The sequence below is a fragment of the Panthera uncia genome, chromosome F2 (genome assembly GCF_023721935.1).
Source record: "Panthera uncia isolate 11264 chromosome F2, Puncia_PCG_1.0, whole genome shotgun sequence".
Classification (NCBI taxonomy): domain Eukaryota; kingdom Metazoa; phylum Chordata; class Mammalia; order Carnivora; family Felidae; genus Panthera; species Panthera uncia.
The window spans coordinates 40,082,959-40,106,633 of record NC_064812.1 but is presented as its reverse complement, the minus strand read 5'-3'; the positions used below and the strand labels follow the sequence as shown (position 1 = coordinate 40,106,633).

The 23,675-nt window shown below is 44.4% G+C and overlaps 1 protein-coding gene across 1 annotated transcript in view; it reads left to right on the top strand.

Annotated features, from left to right (window-relative positions):
- The window catches only part of PTDSS1 (phosphatidylserine synthase 1), a 64,639-nt gene extending 62,944 nt beyond the window's left edge, over window positions 1-1,695 (top strand). The window contains exon 13 of the mRNA XM_049633072.1: window positions 591-1,695. Within this exon, the coding sequence (XP_049489029.1) occupies window positions 591-700 (110 nt within the window). The 3' untranslated portion in view covers window positions 701-1,695. The remainder of the gene's footprint in view (window positions 1-590) is intronic.
- The last annotated feature ends 21,980 nt before the right edge of the window (window positions 1,696-23,675 follow it).

The window sequence follows — 23,675 nt, the reverse complement described above, 5'->3', positions numbered from 1 at the left end:
GAGAGTCTTGAGGGTGTGTGCCATCTTCTGTGGGAGGCTCCAGAGCCGTCATGAGCAGAAGCGGCCTAGGTTTTAAAGGTGTTCTCTGGATCAAATGAGAGAGGTCGTAATGTCTTTACTTTCATAAAGTTAGGAATTCTTTCTCATTTAGGGATGTAGAAACTCCGGTGTATAACAGGTCAAGGGGCGGAAACCTAAGGGATGCATCCTTTGGTTGTGAGGGTAGACCCGACACCCATGTGGTTTAATTGTTCCTCCTTGTTCTTTGGTTTCATTTTTACGCTCACTTCTAGACCCCATTCCCATGAGCATAATCCGCCTTACACAGTGAGAGTGTAAACACTCTTCGGGATGCCCTTGCTCCCCACGCCCCCAGCTCTGTGGGGCCATCCCCTTGCATACTCAGGCTCGGCTGCTGCACTAGCTCCGGGCTGGGGTTTCAGGGCCTTGCCTTCGTGTATCCATGAGGCCACTAGGTGGAGCACATGTATCAGAAGAGGGCGGCCTGAACGGGACGAGCTGCCCATCTGAGGAGCGAGCCCGCAAACGCCACGCTCAGGGTGACAGCGTGTTCTCATTCCTTTCGCCAGGTTCTGAAGACAGCCCACCCAAGCACCCGGGCAACAACGAAAGCCACTCTTCCAGAAGAAGGAATCGACATTCCAAGTCAAAAGTCACCAACGGAGTTGGAAAGAAATGAAGGAGCCCGGTTAATCGCAGACGTCCCAGAGAGTGCCTAGAACCGAGAGGGAGACAGAAAGGCTTGGACCTCCCTGTCGGGAGGGCAAACATGCGGTGCCATTGGGACGAGGAGAGGGGACTTGGGGGTCATTATTTGAGAGCGCGTGAGTCTTGTTTCCCACAGACCCAGCCACGCGAGGCAGGTCAGTGCCTGGGATCCTTCGCCAGTTCGGGGTCTCCTCCAACTTCAGCACTTGGCGTGCGGTCACTGGTAGCCGTACGGAGCATCTGCAGGAAGGGCGGCCTCTCACTCACAGCTGCCCGGAGCAGCACCGCTTGTGTGTACTGTGGTTGCAGTTAGTTGAAACACCTTCATTCAGACAGGGCATTAACGGTACGTTAACACTGGTGACCAGTTTTTATTTTTATAAATCTGCCTTTCCCATTTGACTGATTGGTTTAAGTTCAGGCCACTCTTCTGTCTTTTATTGTTGGTATCTTATTTGTTGTTAAGTTAGGATGCTTAAAAGCCTTCAGAAGCCACTGCTGAAATTGAGTTGGGGGAAAGCTCTTCTCTCTCCTAAAGAAGAAAATGGGGAGAGCATTTGTGTTACTGTCTGGCAAACTCATCCCCCTTTTAGGACCTGAAACCACACAGTGGTGTAAACCAGTCTGAGGAAAGACTGGCTACCTACATAGGATCCTGGGCTTCAGATCAGAACCTTTTTTGTTTGTTCTGAATGTCATTTGTCCAGAGTTATCCACAGTGCACAGAAGTGAGCCTGCTTGAGAGGCGGTGCACATCGCAGCTTCTCTCCCAGCCAGGTGCCTTTTACATTTTATTTGTTTTCCTTCCATGGTGTGTTGCTGACCTTGTCTTTTAGTCCCATGTGAGGTGCTGGTGAGTATTACCTTTCATCTGTGTGCCATGCTCTAGAACATTTACCCTGGTAGTTCACCACCTCTGATGGATCTCTGTTTTAAATAAAATAATACACGTTAAAGCCCATCAAAGATTAGTCTCTAAAAATGCTCGTTTCTTTGCATCCTATTGGTATTTTTCACCACTTGTAAGCAATTGCTGTGTTTTTCAAGTGACTTTAAGGATAATATGAATGTGTATGTGTGTTTTTATATAGTGAGAAGAAAAAAGAAGAAAAATATGTATTGTAGAGGACTTACAGATACATGTTACATTTCCTAAGCTCCCAAAGTAATCAATGGGAAATGAACAAGATAGTCATTGTGTTTTCACATGGCAATGGTTACATCAACCAAGTTGGATTTTTCTCTCTACCAAGTGATCGGCGCTCAGCCGATTGGCTTATAGATCTAAACTTGCCCAGGGAAATCGTTCTGTTCCTCATTTACAGAGCAGAGTTTTTCATGTCTTCTCCCCCTTTAAGGAAATCTTTCACCACAGAAGTGTCATGTTTTTCTTTTTCTGCAAAGGAATTCTGGGGTGAAGGGGTTAAATGAATCATGCAAAGCCGGGGTCACATCCTGTGCTCCGGGCCTCTGGTGATCACTTGGTCGAGAGCCTCACACAGACTTGCCGTGGCAGCCAGGCGTCTTGCCAGTGGAGGACTGCCTGTATTCGTTCAGCTGGCACGGTGGCCGGGGTGGGGAGCTGGCTGTGAGGGGCCGCGGCTGTGCGCCTTCACGTGCGGTCCAAACTGCAGCCCCGTCCTTCCCAGCAAGGACTGAGAGAGCCGAGGTCCCCTTTCATAAACCCACTTACACTTCCGTAGCCCATCTAAGGGCCTTTTTAAAACATCGGTACACCATAAACTCTCTTTGCAAGTAGGCGGGTTCATCTTGTTTCCTCATGCATTCTGCTTTCCTGAGCACTGAGCTCCTGAGTACACCATAATATCATATACATGGTCCGCCTCAACTCTCCTTCCTGTACCTGGCCCACGTCACTGAGCGTTTCCAAGTTTGTTATCCGGGAGAGCCTGGTCTGGCACTTGAACGCTCCTCTAACTCCTCGTCGGGTCAGACTGATGCAACGTGTTTCCTTTCTCCGAGGCCGGCACAGAGGGAGGTACCTGTTTAGCACCCGGTGGCTGACTTTCCTGTGGGATATTTGAAAAGCAAAGTGCACACGAGACCATTTTTCCTCCACGGCTTTGTGTGAAATCCCAACAAAGCCCTCCGATGCTGTCTGTGCCTGTTCTTTGAGTTTACACTTTCTCTTTTCCCTTTCAGTAAAAGTTCTGGGCACAGTAGGTACAAAACCAATGCTTTCTGTGACCGGCCAGAACCTCGGCTGCCATTCCTCCTGGACACCATACTGCTGGGTTTGGCCTACTTTTTCACTCGTTTCTATGGAAATGGACCTCACGTTGATGGAAATAGATCAGAGGCATCATTTAATATCAGAAATGATTCTCTTGCAAATCATCTCACGTTGGCGATTTGCAAACTGCCCTCTTAAAAGCCACCATTGTTTTTGGACATAATGCTCAAAGAATGTCTTATGTGTTTTTCTCCATAAGTAACATTGTACTGAGTATTAGCTACTTTTCCCTTTTTGTCATTCTTGGGCTTTCCATGGCCCTTCCCCACTTTTCTTGTGTCTGTTTTAACCATTTGTAAAAGACTTGACCAAACTGCTCCCACAGCAATGCTAGGACATTTCATTGACCCGTTAAGCATTTTGATGATAAAAGATATCCCATAAATGCCAGCCTTATTTTCACTAGAACTTCTATAGTGAACTTGTGTATAAAGTACTCACCCAGGAGAAATAAAATAAAATTCTTTACCAAACACATCAGGTTCAGCCCTGTTGGTCTTCCCCATGAAGCTGCATCTCTAAGTGGCATCTCTTTTTGTCAGAGCTCTCTTTGGATACTGGATTGTTTCATTCGTCTATAAGCGTGCACTTGGTCAGGCCCTTATGGGGTGGGGGGGAGGCTAAATGCAGGGTGGAACAGAACTACCTGTTACCCATTGAAAACCAGACTGAAGTGAGCACTTTAAACACAGGGGATTTGACTTACATGCTCTGAATTATGCTCAGCGACTCCTGCAGAATTCCTGGGCCCGCCACAGTGTTCACCAGGTTACTTGTTGTTAGAGAAACTAGAAATCCCACAGTCAAGCTGTTGTGATCCTCAATATATTCCCACTTACAGGATTGAATTCAAGACGTAAGGAGAGCCAAGACTTCTGTCCATCAGTGTTTCATCATAGAGGCATCTCTCCTTCATACATGTGTGTGCTTTTGCAAGGGTTATATTTTGAGATTTGGTTCTTTGCAAGGGTCAGCATTAGTACCGGCTAAGACCGATGGGCTGTAGAGTCTCACTGCTAGCCCATAATTCGATTTTTACATTTCCCTTGATCACATTTTATTCTAAACCTGATGCATAGACTATCATAAGCGAAAGTCACAAAAATTTTTAATTGGAACTTTTTTTTATCTTTGATGCAATAAATACTTAACAGCTTTTTTTTTTTTAACTTTTGCTATCTTCTATGAATTTAGAGGAATTATTTTATTAATGTCTACCAAAGAATGGGAAAAATAGTTGCACGTTGATTTTTTGGTTTTTTAGTTTGTTGGAATGCCGAATTGTAAAAATCTTCCTTGTCTCCTATGTTTACTAAAGAGTACCTTTAATCCATTTCAGAAATTCATCTGTGACTTTGTCTATCTTGACATTCCCTTTCTTGCAGCTTTTTTGGGTAGATTTTGAAGCTATCTGCCCGATAAGAAAATATTTGTTGTTTCACACTGGTAAGGATTTGTAATAGGTCCAAGTAGCTCCAAGGTCTCCCATGGCGAAGCTCGGTTTTTATTATACATCATGATACTCTGACTGAAGACAGCACACATGGCTGGCCAGAGGGGTGGGTGACAGGCAAGCTTCCTGCCTGCAGTGCTGGCAAAAGGGACTCCTGGTCCCCAGCCTTCCTGTCCTGTTGGAGCAAGGAGAAGCGTATTGGCAAATCCATTATAAACCCAGTGAGGACAAGAACATCATTCAGAAAAGAGAATTTGTCCAAGAGGTTTGCTTTCACAGCTGATGCAGCCAGCCACCAGCCTCCTTAGCCATTCTGGGCTCACACTTGAACCTCTTGTGCCCCGGGTATTAATTATATTTTCTTTGTTATTGGAAGGCTCTGGAAACATGCTCCAAGGGCCTGCAAGTTGTGGGTGCCGATAATGTCCCACAATGTCTTGAAGGTTTTCTTCCATCTGCCTGGCCTCCTGCCCCCCACTCCCCACACAGTCTCCCCAGGGCCTCAGATACTGGTGTTTCTACACAGGCTGTGTTCCCGTTCTGGATGCTCAGAAAAGGTAACTAACTGTGGTTTTACAAACCACAGGAAATAAGAACTGGTTGCTTTTAAAAGAAAAGTAGAAAAATCTGAGACTAAAGAACCAAAATCCTGCATTTTCATGTCTGAAGTATACATACAATAGCCTTAATTATGGTGTCAAATTGCAGGCAGGGTTTATGTAATAATCCATACTGGAAAATCTTGACTGTAAACCTTAACTATTCCCTCTTGCCTGACAAAGTGCTGCTTTGGCTCGTTCTCATCAGTCTGACTGCAGACGTCATGGACTGATTAGGTATTTTACGGGTGCAACCCAGAAAAGACTTAAGAAAGATCTCCAGCTTTCAAAATGTTTAGAATCCTATGCCTTCTCTTGGAGTGGACAAAATCCAGACCAGGAGCGGGGGCATGTGTTTAATGGGCCACTGCTAACCTATCTTCCAGACAGGCTTTCAGAGGACTTAGAACCTTGGAAAGACCTCTGGGTGGGGCTCTGGGGACCCCCTTGCTCCCATGAATCTTCCCAGGGTGACAGTAACACTCAGCTGGTTTTGCTAGTGAGCCAAGAACCAGGATGGCATTTTCAGTTCCAGGGGAAAAGGGTGTCCCTGAAACCACCCTTCCCCTGCTCCATGGGTCCAGCACTGTGTGTGTGTGTGTGTGTGTGTGTGTGTGCTTTTTGAATCCTGTGAGTTTGGTGGTGTGATCCCCATTTTCCGGGGTCATGAAGCTTAGGGAGGAGAAGTCCTTGACCCAAGAGCACATAGCCATTAGAGGCTGTCGTATCAACCAGAGCCTAATGCTCTTTCTTCCACTTGAGGCTCCTTGACTTGATTCTTGTACACAGATCTTATGCCTCATTGCCAAACTAGAGCCTTCATGTACCCGCCCCCACCTTGCTTCCAGCCAGCATCAGTGGCCGACACGTGGACAGTGAGAAGCCTGTTCCGATAGAGGCGCCCAGGCCTTTGTCTCCCCTCCTCCCCCTGGAAGGAGGCTTGGTGTGAGTCAGCTCTCAGGTGCTCACTTTGTGAGGGAAGGCCAAACCTCCAAGCCTCTCCCCAGACATTGGCTCCCCATGTGATTTTGGCTGGTCGTGTGCTGGATGGAACAATAACTAGTGTTTATGAGTGCATGGACTGTGGCCTCATCAGTCCTGTTTCTGTGGCTTCAAATGAGTCAAGCTGTCATTCCTTGAAGCAGGTCCCGTCTCCATTTGGGTACTTTTCCTGATGTTTTGACGCATTCTGCAAACTGTCAGAAGGCAGTTCCTCAGCCGACGGCAGCTCCCTCTACCTTCAGGAATCTGATTTATGATCTGGTGAGGCCATAAACCTCTGCTCTTCACTTCTGAAAAACAGCGAAGTATGGGAAAGAATGTAAATTATAAATACTGAATTCCTATGGTCAGCAATAATGGAATGGCCTGGGTTGGGTTATTTTCTTTTTTTTGATATGGTATGCATATGGCTTTAATTTCTAAGGGGCTGGGTTCCCCACTCCCCCAACCACCACCATATTTCCAGGGAGAACAGATAGCAGTAAAATATCTTGCTGAGATTTGAATAAAGAGATAACATTTTTCTGATGACTCACCAGCCAAATACTTTGGAAGCTACCCTTCACAGCATAGGGTAATAGGTGACTGTCACATAGCCACACTCTTCCCACTGACCTGGTGCCACTCCAGACCAACCCCCGGTGTTCTCACTTAGCAAGCCCCCTCCCACCCCAATTTTAACTCTCTAGGAGGAGGTTTTCCTGTGAGATTTGTGAAATTCTCTTCCCGTCTTATCAGTCAAGGTTCTGCGCTCTAACCGGGAACAGACTTTTTTTTTTTAATTAATTAATTAATTAATTAATTATATATATAATTTATTGTCAAATTGGTTTCCATACAACACCCAGTGCTCATCCCAACAGGTAACTTCTTAACTGCTGTCACGAGCAGTGAGGACAGTGACAAAGTCATACTGAAGACCACACAGTGGCAGTGGGTTGGAATTTTCATTCCAGGGGTGGGGTCACCTCCAGCTTAGATTTCACAAGCTGGGCAGAAGAAGCACCACCCCCCCACCCCCCACCCCGGCTCTGCTGAGGCAAGAAGGAACCACCTGGTCACCGTGTGAGTTTCTGTTGTGGGTCTCACACTGCAGAACACAACGCCTGGGATTGCTGTGCCGGCGTTGAGCACTTTTCCCCTTAAACCCGACCTCATCCCAGTTCACAAGGAGGGGCAAAAGCTGAAAAAACACCCAGAGCCGCAGAGTTCCCAAGCCATTGTTCTAACAGCCCAAAAGTCGATAGGATTGTGGTCTGTGTGCGGTCAGTAAGTGTGCTGACAGCAGAGCCGTGAGTGTGAGAATATGGCGCTTATAATCACAGTCATTTCCACCCACAGAGACACGTAACCTCACAAGCACCTGTTCACCCCCACACTGGCCCTTCATGTCTTCCTGTCATTTTCTTTGGACCACATCTGATTCACAAATTGCCAGGCTCAGCTCGAGTGTGGGACGAGCCAGACCACACATAGGGCATAGGATCTGGAGGAGAGGGCCAAGGTTCTCAAAGACGTCCACGCGGAAATGCACATTTTGGTCCCCAAGGTAACCTCCGCTGCAGGCCTCCGTATTGTGTCTCTGCCAGAAATTTCTGTTCATGTGCATCTGAGTGATTTCAGCAGAAAGTGAAGATAAACCGAGCAGTGGCGGGCAAAGAAAATGTCTGTCGGAAGGGTGGTTAATTTTACGTGTCGACCTGACTGGGCTGAGGGAGGCACCAGACAGCTAGTAAAACGTTCTTTCTGGGTGTGGCAGTGAGGGGGTCTGTGGAAGAGATTAGCATTTGAATCAGTACACTGAGTAAAGCAGATGGCCCTCACTAACGTGGGTGGGCATCCTCCAATCCATGAAGGCCTAAATAGAACAAAAAGGTGAAGGAAGGGTGAATTTGCTCTCCCTGCTTGAGCTGAGACATCCATCTTCTTCTCGGACATTATTGCTCCTGGTTCTTGGGCTTTCAAACTCAGACCATGGCTTAGCCACTCCCCCACACCACATGCATAATTCTCAGGCCTTTAGACTCAGACTGGGTTACACCATCCACCAGCTTTCCTGGTTCTCTAGCTTGTGGACAGCAGGTCATGGGACTCCTCGGCCTCCATACCCTCCTGAGCCAATTCGTATGTAGGATATTTATATACATATCTCCTATTTGGTTCTGTTTCTCTGGACAGCCTTTAATACAGTCAGCCTTGTGTTTAGACTGAGGTTTGTAAGTTAAACTTATGAAAGGAAATGAGAAAGTCGAATTGGAGCCCGGTTCACCAGCCAGGTGCCGCCTTCCTTCAGGGTCAGTCTTCCTTTGGGGCCTCAGTATCCATCGCTGCCTGGGACCAGCTAATCCATCCAGGAGATTCCCATAAGCACCACCCCAAAAGGGGAGAGTTAAGTTCTCAGCTCCTCTCGTGCCCTTTGGCCTCTTGGCAGCTCTGTTCTCTCCGCAAGCCTGGAACAGCTTGCTTGTGGTGCATACAGCAAGTGGGTGCCAGGTTACAAACTAAAAAGTTCTGTTTCGCAGTGTTATGGTTGTTCCCCTGTGAGGAGCTGGCTGGGTCTGTTTCATCGGACCTGACCGAGGAGCTCCTGCTCCTATGTAAGCTGTTTCCTTCCTGACGAGACCCACAGCCCTTCCGTTTTTCAGGTGGTGACAGCAGTGTTCTTGAGGGTTCTTTACGGAGCCACAGGGGCTGGGCTGCCAGGGGCTGTGTCTGCTGGGCGTCTAGGGAAGATGTTCGTTCCATACCTTGTAAGGCCTGATTACTGCTTCAGTGAGAAAAGGGTCCCAAAGAAAAGGCACTTCTTATTGGTGGTTCTCCCCAAACTGAAATAATTATCTTTCATCCTGCTAACTTTATCCTGCTGTGACCGGTTTGGTTCGGGGAATTATTTTTGCTTTTGAAGGCAAATGTTCTTTCCTCTCGCATCTGCTCACCACCAGCTTTCCAAACAGGCAATGACAGACCATCGAGTAAAATGTTATATCCCCTGGATAAAGCACTTATGTGTTTCCTCAAGAAAGCCATGTGCAACATCCCCCCCCTTCCGAGCAAGTGTCTGTGTGAATCTGACTTCTCTCTGGGGTTAACTGAGCCAAAAATAAATCACTCCCTTGGCTGCAAGGAGAGGCTGACCTGCCATTCTGCAAGATTACAATCCGTAATCAGCCTACCGATCCCTTCTGCTGATTGAAGCCAGAAGACTGGGCTGTATTAAAAGATAGCTGAGGAAATGACACAGAATAGCACATTTTCACCTCTTTTCCAAAGCAAAGAGAGTTGCTCCCAGATGCTGTTTCTGCAGTCCAACTTCTGACTCGCAAACTGTTCAAGAAGGAGGTTGTGGATGGCAAAGAGCCTGCGTGACCTAACCTTCATGTTGTAACACGCACACATGCAGATGGTGGAAACCAGGAGACATTGGGAGGAAGGGGCTCAGGCTCAGCCTGTGGCTAAACCCCTACAGTTCACAGGTCAAAACATCAAGATGCCCCTCACACCCACTGGGATGGCTGCTTTCCAAAACAACGAACAAAAGAGCAAGTGTTGGTGAGGATGTGGAGAAATTGGAACCTTTGTGCCACGCTGGTGGGAATGTAAAATGGTGTAACGTATATGGAGAACAAGTATGGTGGTTCTTCAAAAAGTTAAAAATAGAGCTACCATATGATCCAGCAATTCTACTTCTGAGTATATGTCCAAAAGAATTAAAAGCAGAGTGTTGAAGAGAGATTTGCACACCCATGTTCACGGCAGCCTTATTCCCAATAGCTGAAATGTGGAAACTACCCAAGTGTCTATTGATAGACGAATGGAGCAGGAAGGAAATTCTGCAGTATGCTGCAATATGGAAGAACCTTGAGGACATTATGCTGAGTGAAATATGCCAGTCAAGGAAGGACGAATTCTGTGAGATTCCACGGATATGAGGCTCTCAGAGTGGTCAGAATCACAAAGATGGAAAGTGTAATGGTGGTGGCCAGAGGCTGAGGGGAGGGTAGAAATGAACAGTTGTCATTTAATGGGTACAGAGTTTCGGTTTTATAAGGTGAAAAGAGTCCTGGAAATGGATGGTGATGATGGTAGCACATTATGAGTATATTTAAAACCACTTAATGGTACACTTAAAATGGTTAAAATGGCAAGTTTTTATGTGTATTTTACAATTACAAAAAAATTGGAAGAAAAAAAAGACACAAAGGCCCAGAGTAGTCAAGTAACTTGGCCCAGAGTCACACAGCTGGCTACCCCAGGGCTAGGCTTTTGGTTGCCCCCGGATCTATGCACCAGCGTTCCCGCCCTCGCCCGCCCTGTCCTCCCGCCCACGCCCGCCCAACAGGACCTCCCACCCACACCCACCACGTCCTCCCGCCCACGTCCGCCACGTCGTCCCGCCCTCGCCCACCACGACCTCCCGCGCACGCCTGCCGCAACCTCCTGCAAGTTATGGACGCCAATGAGCTGTGTGTTGGTTAAGCAGCCACGGAGGGTGCATGTGTTTAAGGTATTTGTCCTTTCAACCAAATTTCTTTTTTCCTTTCCTATAACCGTGTATTTGTCATATCCAGAGCCTGCTCCAGCCTCAGAAGCCTTCTATCACTAACAAGTTCAGAATTTTAAAAGGCATATATAAAACCATAGTGCTCATAGCCCATCTTGCTTATAAAAGGACAAACCTGTGTAAAAGAGTAACATAAGTGGCCAAAGCCTGGGTTGATCTGAGCTATTTGGAAAGTGCTAAGGATAATTTTTTAAAAGGAGGTAGGGAGAGATTTTGAAAGTCACCTATAGGACAAGAAAGCAAAACAAAAGATTGGTGTCCCCTATTTGAAAAAAACAAGAAACAGTTCAATCTTATTATGTTTTATTATTTGTTATTTCCATGCTGCAGATCTTCTGTGATTTCTCTTTGCTCCTTACTATGGCTTGTTAAGTCAAGTTCTGGCCCCTCTGTGTTCCATCTCCCACTCTTTGTGCTCCAGCCATTCTGGCCTGTTTTTATTGAATACTGACTAGCGTCTTTCCCATCACATCCTGCCCCCCACCCACCATCTCCCTAGTTAACTCATCCATATCCTTTCATTCTCAGTCAGAACATTGCTTTTGTAGGAAGACCCTCCTCGAGGCCCATACTAGCTTACCACCCCCAGAGTACCATCCTTCTCCTCTTGTAACTCTTAGTTCCTGTACAACACCTGTCTTTCCTGCCAGATTATTAACTCTAAGACTGTTTTTGGCTTGTGGGCTCTCAGATACCCAACACCCAACACAATAAGTACTTAGTAAACATTTGTTGGGTGAATGAATTCTTGAATGAATAGTTGATAGAGCAAAGGAAACAATACATGCATGACAAAGGAATATAGGAAGGGAGAGATGTGATTAGTCAGGAAAGACTTAAATGAAGTGAGAGATCATCCAGCTGGTTCTAGAAGGAGATGAATATGAATTAGCAAAGAGGAGGCAGGAAGTCCATGGGGAGCAGTGGGAGAAGCAAGGAAGTCTGAGGCAGAGTCCAGTCCTCATGGACTCTGCCTTGACCATGAGTGAGTTATTTTGATTTCCTTTATGTGTTCCCCATCAACAGTATGATTAAAGTATGATGTAACAGTATGATACAACCCAGAAAAAGGCAGAACATGCATTTCGTAGAAGAGAATTGGAATCCAAGATAGTACCTGTGTTAAAAATGTCAGCTCCAGGTAAATATTATATAAACATAGTGCTGAATTTTAGAGCTGTTGTTGGTTAAACCCTGAGACACAAGAAAGTGTCATTAGAACAGAGGAGGAAAGAGGTAGATTTTGAAAACTACAGATCAACAAGCTTGATATTAATTCACAGTAAAATTCTAGAACCAGTTACAAAAAGTGGTCTGTGACCATCCTTACAGAAGAAAGCATTAATCACTGAGCATTAGCAGAGGTTCACTAAGAACAAACCATGCAAAGCTAATGTGTCCTTTTTTCATAGGATTACCAGACTGGGAGATCAAATCTCAAATCTCAGAGTACAAATCCCATCTAAGCTAAAAAATAATTTTAAAATATTAAAAAAAAAAACCCATCTCAACTTTGAGAAATCCAGTATGCTATTATACCTCCTCCTAGAGAGTCACAGTGCATATAGCACATTAAAGGTTCTGAGAAGTCCAGCATCAAAGAAACCTGTTTAATATTATTCAGCTGAGCAAAGGTTCCACAGAACACCCTTGGAGAAAGGATGGATTGGGAAAATTTCAGCGAGGAGTTTTTCAGTCTTTTATTGTATAAACTGTGAAGGAAATGAAAAAATAAAGGGGTTAAAATAGCCCATTGGAATCACAACTGGATAGACAACTGTACTAAAAACATTGATTAGTCATTAGTAGCTGCTCTGTGGGAGGTCTCTAATAGTATGTCTTGAGGCTTTGCCCTTGGTCCTGGCATGTTCAGCATTCTTACAGTGACTTGTCTCACAACATTGAAAACCAAACCTAATTTAAAAATTTTCAGGTGTCCTAAAGTGTGAGAAGCTAATATGCTATATAACACATTGAAATACTGTCTCAAACCAAGAGAGGAATCCAACAGAGTTCCATTAAAAATTTGTTCGAATCAATAGTGAAAGTAAAGGATAGATTACCTCTGACTTTGAACTAGCTCATATGAAAAAGACATGGGGTTGTAGCTGTATCAGGCCAATGTGTGATAGGGCTACCATGCTTCTGACATCAGTGAAGCCATCCTGGCAGGTAAAATGGCTCGCAAGGCAAGCACGGGAGGCAAGATGGTCTGGCCACTCTAGGGATGGTATTCCAGTCTTATGTTGCATTTTGAGAGTGACATTGACAAATTGGAACATGTCTAAAGAATGGCCACCATCAGGAAAGTTCTGGAGAACATGTGCTGTAAGGAGGAAAGTGAAGAAACCAGGGACATTTAGGTGGTCTGTAGAAGAGAGATTAAGGAACATGTTGATAACTGACTTTGGGGGGCAGTGTAGTCGAGTAGAAATGAAGTGAGTTTGTGCTCCAATCTCTGCTCTAGTACTTCTAGGCTGTGTGTTCTTGGACAGGTTTCTTAACATCTCTTATCTTCTAAGCCCTTAGATAAGAAGTCATCATCCCTATTTAGTGGGGTTATTGCGATGTCCTGAAGCAGAATAGGTGGTCAAAATGAGCTTCTCTTTCCTTTGTCCATACAAAGGGCAGTCATAGCAATCAGAAAGGTGATTCATTTGATGTAGATCCAAGGGGGGAAACTGGGACCAGTAGGAGAATTCCTCTAAGGGAGGTACATTTGGCTGATGAAAAATAGGAACTTTGTAGTAACTAAAACCTGGAAAACAAAGGAACTGACTTAGTTGCCTTTAAGTTGACAGTGGAACTTCTGCAGATTGTTAGAAGAGATCCCTGCTTTAGTAAGAGGTGCGATTAGATGACTCCCAGATCTCTTCCAATTCTGAGATTCCATGATTCATAGATAAAGCTAGACTGTATCGTTCTCTTCCATATGTGGTCAACTCATATATATTCAACCTCCACATTCATATATATTGAAGAGATACTTAGGCATACTTCAAATTGTTCTTGGGCCATTTCCTATGTAAATGGGGGCTTTCTCTCCTATTTCGGCACTCCATTACAGCCTAGTTCAGGGATTTGTTCTCAATGGGCACTTAATAAATGTTCATGTGTTCAAATCTTGACTCTACATCTTGGCCATGTGACCTTTGGCAAATTGCTCTCTGGGCTTCCATTTCCCCATCTGTAAGATAGAGATAGCAATAACAGCTTTATGAGATAAAATGAATAGAATATTTAAGTCCTTAGAAAAATAGTAAGTTTACAATCAATGTTAGATATTATTATCTTTGTAGTTGTTGTCAGTGAACTTAAATCTGTTTACTACTTATGTATAAGTTTTCTGACTGCACAGTAAGAGTCTTAGGGATGAATTGGTTCTTCCTGTACCATCTCCCCAGTACCTAATATTTTGTCCTAAAGAGTGTTCTCGGTTATCATGCCCCAAAGCCTACTTAAGTCTATTACCCTGGTTCCCATAGCATTAACGATGGGGACAAAGACGTATCAACTGGAAAAAAAGCAAAAGTGGAAACACTGAAGTGGGGACAATTTAGCCTTGGCCAGAAAATCGATGACAAGGCCAGAGCTGGTCTGAAACATCGTCTTGGGGGAACACCCGGCATGCAGTCAGTCCATGCTGGAGACTAAGCTAGCCTTAGCTGTGGCCCTGCCTTTTGTTGTTGTCCTCTGCAGAAGGGGGATTGTTTGTGGGCATGTGCTGGGGGGGCCTGTGAGCATCTGCTGACAGAGTCTGTACCTTGGTTAGTGCCTAGTCCAGCGTGGGCCATGGCCTAGACCTAGAGATATTTGACCAGGAAGGGAGACAGGGAGGAAGGAGGAAGGAAGGGAAGGAGAATGAAGGAGAGATCCTTTTTAAAAAATGATTGCAATTAAAAAAACATATAAAATTTACCATCCTGACCATTTTTAAATGTATAATTTTGTAATGTTAAGTATATTCACATTGCTGTGCAACAGGTCTCTAAAACTTTTTCATCTTGTAAAACTAAAACGTTCATTAAACAATTCTCCATTTACCCCTCCCTCCACCTCCTGGCAACCACCACTCTATTTTCTGTTTCTGTTAATTTAACTACTTTAGATACCTTGTGTAAATGGACCTATTATTTGTCTTTTTGTGACTGGCTTGTTTCAATTAGCATAATGTCCTCAAAGTTCATCCATGGAAGTCCATGTGACAGGACTTCCTTCCTTTTTAAGGGTAAATAATACTCCATTGAAGATATAGAGATAGATAGATGATAGATAGATAGATCACATTTCATCTATCCATTCATCCATTGATCACTTGGATGGCTTCCACCTCTTGGCTATTGTGAATAATGCCATGAGCATAGCTGTGCAAATACAGAAGTGCTTTTGGGGTGGGGGGCACATAGGTGGCTCAGTCGGTTAAGCATCCGACTTAGGTTCAGGTCATGATCTTGTAGCTCCTGAGTTTGAGCCCTGCATTGGGCTCTGTGCTGACAGCTCAGAGCCTGGAGCCTTCTTCCAATTCTGTATCTCCCTCTCTCTGCCCCTCCCCTGCTTGCTTTTTGTGTGTGTGTGTCTCTCTCCTGAAAATAAACAAACATTAAAAAAAATATACATTAAAAAAAGAAATGCTTTTTAAAAAATGTTTATTTATTTTTGAGAGAGAGAGAGAGCACAAGTGAGGAGGGGCAGAGAGAGAGCTGGACAGAGGATCTGAAGTGGGCTCTGCACTGAAAGCAGCAGCAAACCCGATGCAGGGCTTGAACTCACAAACTGTGAGATCATGACCTGAGCTAAAGTCAGATGCCCAACCGACTGAGCCCTCCAGGTGTCCCTAGAAATGCTTTTAAAGATATAGAGAAGTTAAGATTTTGGAAAAGTGGGAGGGGAGATTTAGGGAAACAAATTTGTAGAGACAAAGAAAAAACTCAGAAAAGCAATCCATGCCCAAAATGGCAATTTTGAAAGAATACCAGTGAACAGTTGGCCAAAAAAAGTCATTAGTCATGGATTATTGAGTTGTAAGGAACAGAACCCGCTCATACTAGCTCAAGAGAAGTGCTTATCTGAACACAGGGGTGTCTCACGGCACCCAAAGTGGGGCGAGGGAAGGACTGGATCCAGAAACTTGAGTTTAAAACCAAGTTCCTCTCTTCATCTTATAGAACCTACCTTTGTTCTTTCAATTGCAGACATTGCTGTTCTAGGCTTTGAGGATGCAACTGTAAATAAAACCGACTTTACCCTTGGAAGGTGAGTAATAAGCAACTAAATAAACAAGAAATTCCAAATTCTGTAAATTGAATGAAGAGAAAAGCTGTGAGAAAGAATATCAGGGAGGTGAAGGTGGCAGAGGGACCTAGCAGATCATTGATTGCTGCTCTGAGGAGATACACTGAGGCTTCAAGCGCAAGGATGAGGAGGTGAAAGCCATATGCCAGGCAGAGGAGATGTTACATTAAGGAAGTGAGAGAAAGCCATGAGCCTGGAGCAAGGTGGGCGAGGCATGGTATAGCAGATGGAAAGGAAAGGAGTGTAATGGCAGACACCAGATCATTCAGAGCCTTGTTGACTATGGAATGAATTTCTTTTCTAGTGCAATGGAAATCCATTGACAAGTTATAACCTGAGGAGTAACAATATCTGATTTCTGTCTCTAGAAGATCCTTTTGGAAGTCAGGTGGAGAGTGGATTGAGAAGGGGAAAGGGCGAGAGAGGGAGCAGGAGTGGGAATGTCATAGACAGTGGCTTAGGCCTCCACCAGGGAGGTGGAGAGAAGGGGGAATAGTCAGAACATACTTGGGGGTACCTCAGTGTTCCTAGCAGCTTTATTCATGATAGGCAAAAAGTGAAAACCGCACATGCTTATCAACAGATGAGTGGATAAACAAATTGTGGTATATCCATACAGTAGAATAGTATTCACCCATAAAAAGGAATGAAGGACTGATACATGGTCCATTGTGGATAAGCCTTTAAAAATTGTGCTAATCGAAACAAGCCAGTCACTCAAGCCTCATATTTTTTTTTTAATCTCATTCTTCTGGAAGTCCAGAAGAGAGAAATCATAAGAGACAGAAGGTAGATTAGTGGTTGCCTAGGACAAAGGGGTGGGACTGGTGGGAGGGAAGATGACAGCTAAAGGGTAGGGGGATTTATTTTTGAGGTGATGAAAATCAAAATTGGCTGGGATGATGGTTGCCCATACTGGTGAATATACTGAAACCATTGGATGGTATACTTCAAATGGGTGAATTGTATGGTATGTGAATTATTTCTCAGTAACACTGTTGAAAAAAAGACCACACCTGGAGCAGGACTGACAGGACAAGCTGTTGGTTTGGAGGAGGAGTGTGTACCTGTCGTCTCTTCCCTCTCTGTGCTTCCGTTTCATTCCCCTTCCGCTCTGTGGCTGGGCTTTCTCTGTGCACAGGAGAAAAGAGGCTGTCCTAGGATCTACTCTACACTGCATCCAGCCCCCGTGCTCCTGCTCGTACGATAGAAATCTCTGTAGCGGTACCTGGGTGGCTCAGTCTGTTAAGCATCTGACTCTTGATTTCAGCTCAGATCACGATCTCACTGTTCATGAGTTCAAGCCCCACATTGGGCTCTGCGCTGACAGCACAGAGCCTGCTGAGGATTCTCTCTCCCTCTTTTTCTCAACCCCCTCCCCACTTACAATCTCACATGTGCTTTCTCTCTCTCAAAATAAATAAATAAACTTAAAAAAAAAAAAGAGAAGAAAAGAAAAGAAATCTCTGTAGACCAGTTTCAAGCCCCCTGGATGGAGACATGTTTGCCTAACCAGGCCGCCCCTTAGTAGGTCTGTGTGGGATGAGCAGTCCCCATCCTCAGAAGTAATAGCAGTCTATTTTCAGAGTTTTCTAACAGAACCAACATATAATGAGCACCTTTCATGTGCCACATACAGTGTCAACTGCTCTCACATCCCTAATCCCGTATAATCCTTTATCGACACTGTATGAAAGCATGTGCTGACTCAAAGAAACTGTCTCAGTTGGGTTCAACTTGTGGTGTATGCATAATGTCACGTCAAGGCCACAACTGGTAAACTCTTCTACCCCAGGGTAGGAGGAGGCCTCCTTGAAATGGGATTACCAGCCACAGAGTGTGCTTTCCAGAGAATAGTGTTTTCAGTTCACCAAAACACAGGGCTCAGCGTTCCTTCTGGTTAGTCGCATTGGCCAACAGAGAGATGTTTCTAAAAAATGCTTTAAAACCAGTCTGATGGGGAGAGAAATCTGTTACAAAAACTATTTGGATCTTGAACATTAGCAATCTGTAAATTCTCTGTTTAAAAATCCTCCCTGGCCTTCCTGATCTGACATTGCTCTTTGGAAAGAATGATGGCAAATGCCCGAGGCTGAAGGTGCAGAGCGAGCCACGAGGAAAATCCATATTCTTTAACTTAATCAGTGTTTGTGGAGTAGGCAGAACCCAAATCCAAACCATATTTTCCAAAAAGATTTTCCCTGTTAATTCTTAAATCCATGTGTATTATATGAGAAATCTAATCCATATGTTTCTTACTCATTTACACTTAACTCATCAAAGCACTTCCTCTGAAGAGCTATTTGATGTCCAAGGAGACTTTAGAGACTTTTTTTTTTCTTTTTAACAAGGCTTTGTTCTTGGAAATAAAGAAGCTGCTGAAATTGTTATATGGAAAGAGTAAATGAACTTGAACGCCAGAAAGGTTAAACTTTGTTTCAAGGAGGTTCTATATTCAGAAGAAACCACTTTAGGAATGAGCTCTTTTCCTTTTAAATTCTTTTTAGGAGGGGCCTCCAGATGGGTGCTTGGATTTTCAGGCCAAAACAATTTGCTCTTCAGCTGTTGTTGGTAGGCACCATTAGATAGATAAAGTCCATCTCATTAAGGCAACCCTAGGTGGTCTTCAACTTTTTAGTTAGAAGAAACCACACCTAATTTTGATCTCTATCTGATAATTTGTGGCAAAATCTGCCCAATGCAAGATGCATCCTTCGAGATTCCCAAGATGTGTGTTAGAAAGAACAAAGCTCTGGGATAAAAGAGGTGCCATGAAACCATAGGGCAGGACCACCTCCCTTCCCCTTCGATCGGGATCATGCCCAAGCCATCTCAGAGAGTATGAACTCATAACCTCTCTCTTCTCCCACTCTGACATTTTTTCTTACTTTGCTAACACTTATCTTTATGCTTCATTCATGTCAAATTTTATTGTGCATCTCTTAGCATAGCTGTCCTGGGGCTGTGAGGGAAGGAAAGAAGTAGAAGGCACTATCCCTACCCCTGAGAGGCTCATCATTTCACTAGGACACAAAGTAATCCAAGTGAGTTTATCAGGCGTGTACTTGGTGGATATTCCAGGACTTCCAAGAAGGGAAGGACGGTCAAGGACAGACAGAGCATAAAAAGCTTCCCAGGGCACATGGACCCTGGGGTCTGGGAATAACAGCCTGAGTATTGATCTGACTGTATCCAGATGAAGATGAAAGCACCCTGGGCTGGCATCATTTGGACACTCCTTCAAATTGATGTGCTAAAAATATTTGCTTGATATTTGCCAGAAGAGAAACTGAGGACTGAATGTGTAAGGCACGCAGGACTGAAGGTGGCAGGACTCACGGTCTCTATCACCTCTACAATTCCACTCTACCCAAACCCGTCCACCCCACCCAGCAAACCCAAGCCAGGCAGTCAGCAACTGGCCTATTCGGTGACCATCAGTTGTGACTTTTCATGCCCGTAAGGAATCTTAGAGCCCATTGAAAGTGCTCTCCCTTTGTTCTAGTAAATACAGATTTCTTCACCTTGTACCATTTCTAATGATGCTTTAGCACCCTTATGGTCTAAACCCTTATGGACTATTCTTGGACAACTGCCTACTTGGGAAGATGTGAAAAATGGGCAAATATTTGGCTCAGTGCATAGAGACAAGGAATAAAAATGAATAAGAGAAAATAAGGTCTAAGGAACCAGCATCGTTTATTTTCTCCTATGTTCCAGCCTAGTGCTTGATGTCATACAAGCATGTTATTGTTCGTTCTCTATAACAGCACTACAAGGCAGGCGTTGTGATCCCATTTGACAGATGAAGAAGGAGACACGTAGAGGCTAACACACTTGCCCATGGGCAGCTAATAAGTGAAGCTTGGATACAAACCCAATGTAGGGTTAGGATAGATTCGCCACAGGGGAGAGGGGCGGTTGGGTGAAGATCAAAGTTAGGAAGCGCAATGAGGAGCCATTGAGAAACCCAGGGATAAAAGGAAGTAGCAGTGAGCTAGAAACAGGGCATATTAGTGACTACCACATTTGAGGGTCGGGAGTGGGTTTGGAGGGAGAGGAAAAGCAGTTTCTGGTCATGAGAAAACATTGGTAACATTGGTGACTGAGAAAACATTGGAACCTGGGTGTCAAGGGAGGGCATGGGTTTGAAGAGAAAGATGCTGAATCTGTTGTATTTGAGGTTCTGGAAGAACTTCAGTGTAGGTTTCTGGTCTGTGCTGGAGAGCAGTCAGTGCTGGACCAGAGGACACTAATGGGACACCAGACAAGGAAACAGAGCAGCTCACTGAACACTGAACCTTTGGGACCACCATACTGTGATTCTCATGATACAGTATCTCTGTTTCTCAGAGGAGACTCTGCTGCCTCTGGTGTGGAACCCTGGGAAATGGAGGGCTTGCTTTTGGTTGTCCCAGTGATTGGATGCCCTTGGTCTTCAACAGACCTACAGGGTATACAGGGATACAAGATGTCCCATGATGCACGGGACAGCTCTGCCCAACGCAGAATCACTCTGGGATCCTCTTGATTTCTAAATATCCCATTGGACATTCACTTAGGTGAAAGCTCTATTTATAAGTCTCTGGGCCTAAAATCGAAATTTCCATGTATACATATATATCTTGCTTCACTTAAATTTATACTCTGTTTTGTAAGGATGTAATCATAAAAATAAAAAACTGTACTTCGATTTGTTGGAATTTGAGCTGTTACATTTCAGAAAATCATGCCTCTGATGGCAATGTCATTCCTAGAATTTGAATTATTACTCTTCATAAATAGCTCTCCCACTAATGATGATTCTGCGTATGTGCGCAACTGTGATTATTTTGTCTTCAAGTACTCATGCCTAACCATCAGCTGAAATACATTTTCTCCTATGGATTCCTTTTCTTTCATTTATCCTTCATATTATAGTTAGGCCATTATATCGATTTTTTTAATTATGCATGTAGGTGAATTATATGTAACTTTCATTTCAGGAGAGTGAAGGAGGTGTTACAAGTTGATTGTTATAAGGGAGGGTTGAGACTAATGGAGTTGAGAACCACTGATTCTAGACTAGCACCATCCTATAGAAATATAATGCAAGCTACAAATAAAACTTCCAGGCTTCTAATAGCCACCTTAGAAAAATTAAAAGGATAGAGTATTATCATGCAGTCTTAAAAAGGAAAAGAATCCTGTCACATGCTACAGCATGGATGAACCTTGAGGACATTATGCTAAGTAAAATAAGCCAGACACAAAAAGACTAATACTGCATGATTCCAATTATATGAAATAGCTAAAGTAGTCAAATTCTTAAAAACAGAAAATAGAATGGTCATTGCCCAGCATTTGGGGGGAGGAGGAGAACGGGAGTTGTTATTTAATGGGTCCAAAGTTGCAGATTTGTAAGATGGAAAGTTCTTGAGATCTGTATCACACAAATTGAATATACTTAACAGTACTGAACCATACACTTAAACATGGTTAAAGTGAGAAATTTGTGTTATGTGTTTTTTAGAAATTAAAAAAAAAAAAGGGACAGGTGAAATGAGTTTTAATACTACATATTTATTTAACCTAACATATCTAAAATGCTATCACTGCAACATATAATCAACGCAACAACTATCAATGAGATATTGTATATTCTTTTTCTTGCACAAAGTCCTTGAAATCTATGTATTTAATACCTATAGCACCTATCAACCCAGACTGGACACGTTTCTAGTTCTCCATAGCCACATGTGCTTGGTGGTTACTGTACTGGACAGCCAAGTTCTAGATAATAGAATAATAATAATGGAATACTGGTTGAGCTGACTTTAAGTGCCTATCGCTACTGTGAATCCTTCACATAGAATGACTCATTTAATCCTCCTAATGGCCCAGTGAGATTGGCACAACTATTGTCCCTGTTACACAGGAGACAACTGAAGGTCAGAAAGCTTGAGTAGCTTGCCTGAGGTCACACACCAGTGGGTCTCCAAGTGGAAAGCTGAACCCGGGTGTTCTGGCTCCAGAGCCCTGCCTTAACCACTGTGCTATGGGTGCCTTTGTAGGATTTTTCCCAAGGATTCCTTTTCTGGCCCACTGGGAGTCTGCACAGCCCTGGCGGGTCTTAGGGCAACAGAGACATGAGTGAGCCATCAGGGAGCCAGTTAGGCTTGTCTTTCCCTGCTGTTCCTGAGCAGCCTGGCAGAGGCACTGGCCAGCCCTTCTGAGAAGCAGAAAGAAAACCCCTGCTCGATTCACAACCCCCTGCAATGTCCTCTGTTCTCTGTATTTCCATTCAAAGAGGTAGTGGGTCTGGGCAAATCAAGATGAAACACAGACAGGACAGAAAGACTGTCTCAATTCATGCATCTAACAAGGACTTGCTACTAGGACCTTGCTCGTTAGTTATCTGCATTCCAATAACATTCTCCTGAGTTCTCCTTAATAAAGACAGATTTCTTCATTTCCTGGGACTCCCGTCAGGATTATGCCGACAACTTTCCCATTAATTATTAAATTATGTACCATCAAAAAATGATTGCATTTGCTTCCTATCTAAACACCACCCCTCACTGATGAAAAATCTCATTTAAACTAATATGCTTTTAACTTGCTTCATTTCAATACCTCCGTGGAGGCTACTAACGAGCTGACTCCTTGCCCAGCTGGTCCCTCAGCCTTTCCTTGGAACAGTCCAAGCCCAATCTTGCTGGGCAGGAAAGGGGAGGACTCACCATTTGAATCAGAGTCTTGGCTAGAGGCTTCCTGAGGAGTGTGTATACTTAAACACACGACTTTGAGTCTGAGCTCCCCACAAAAGTGAGACCCCACTTGCTGCTTTCAGAACCATGAAAACTGCTTAAGAGTGTGGACACAGGAGTAAAACATCCTCCCAGTTTTACCTGGGCAGCTTCATGAGTCAGGTAATTATACCCAGATTCCCTTTACAGGGGCTTCTTAATTATTATTTAATAGAGAGATGATTCCAGGTTGTGACCCACAAGGCTGGCAGCATTATAACCTTAGAGCTGGAGAAGCACCTTCTCCCAGATGCTGTCCTCCTCCAGCAGGGAGACAAAGTGCTTTGAAAGGACCCCTCATCATTGCTTTTGGAGAATATCATTTGCCAAGCAACTCATCTTCCTGGCACGGTCTTCTCTGGGGTGTCAGATGGGTCACTTCACTGGAGTGCTGTGAATCAGGTCATTCTGTTCCTCTATTAACCCTGATCTCATTCTGTTGGCAGCAGGCAGTGTGGCCTGAGGCCCTGCTGCCTTCCAAAGGCTGTCCACTTATGCCAGGGGTACTGGGAACAGGAAGAGCTGACTGAGCGCACACCATGGGCCAGGCTTGGTTCTAAGTACTCTTGAAGCCTGTCTCCTTAAATTTTCACATCGGTATTATTTAACTTCCCTCCCTGTTTTACAGATGTGGAAACTGAGGCTCACTGTGTTATGCCCATTGCCCAAGGCTACATAGCTAATGTAATCGGGAGAGCCAGGATTTGAACCTACATCTCTCTGGCTCCAAAGCCCAAGGGCTTAACTCCTGTGTCATGTTGCTAGGGGTTAGCTGGCTAGAGAGGGAATTATCTGGGCCATGTTCTCATGGCCAGAACTTGGCTAGATTGGAGCACCTGCATGGTTCAGTCAGTTAAGCATCCAGCTTCAGCTCAGGTCATGATCTCATGGTTCATGAATTCGAGCTCCACTTTGGGCTCTCTGCCTTCAGCACAGAGCCCACTTCAGATCTTCTATCTCCCTCTCTCTCTGCCCTTCCCCCGCCTGTGTGCACACA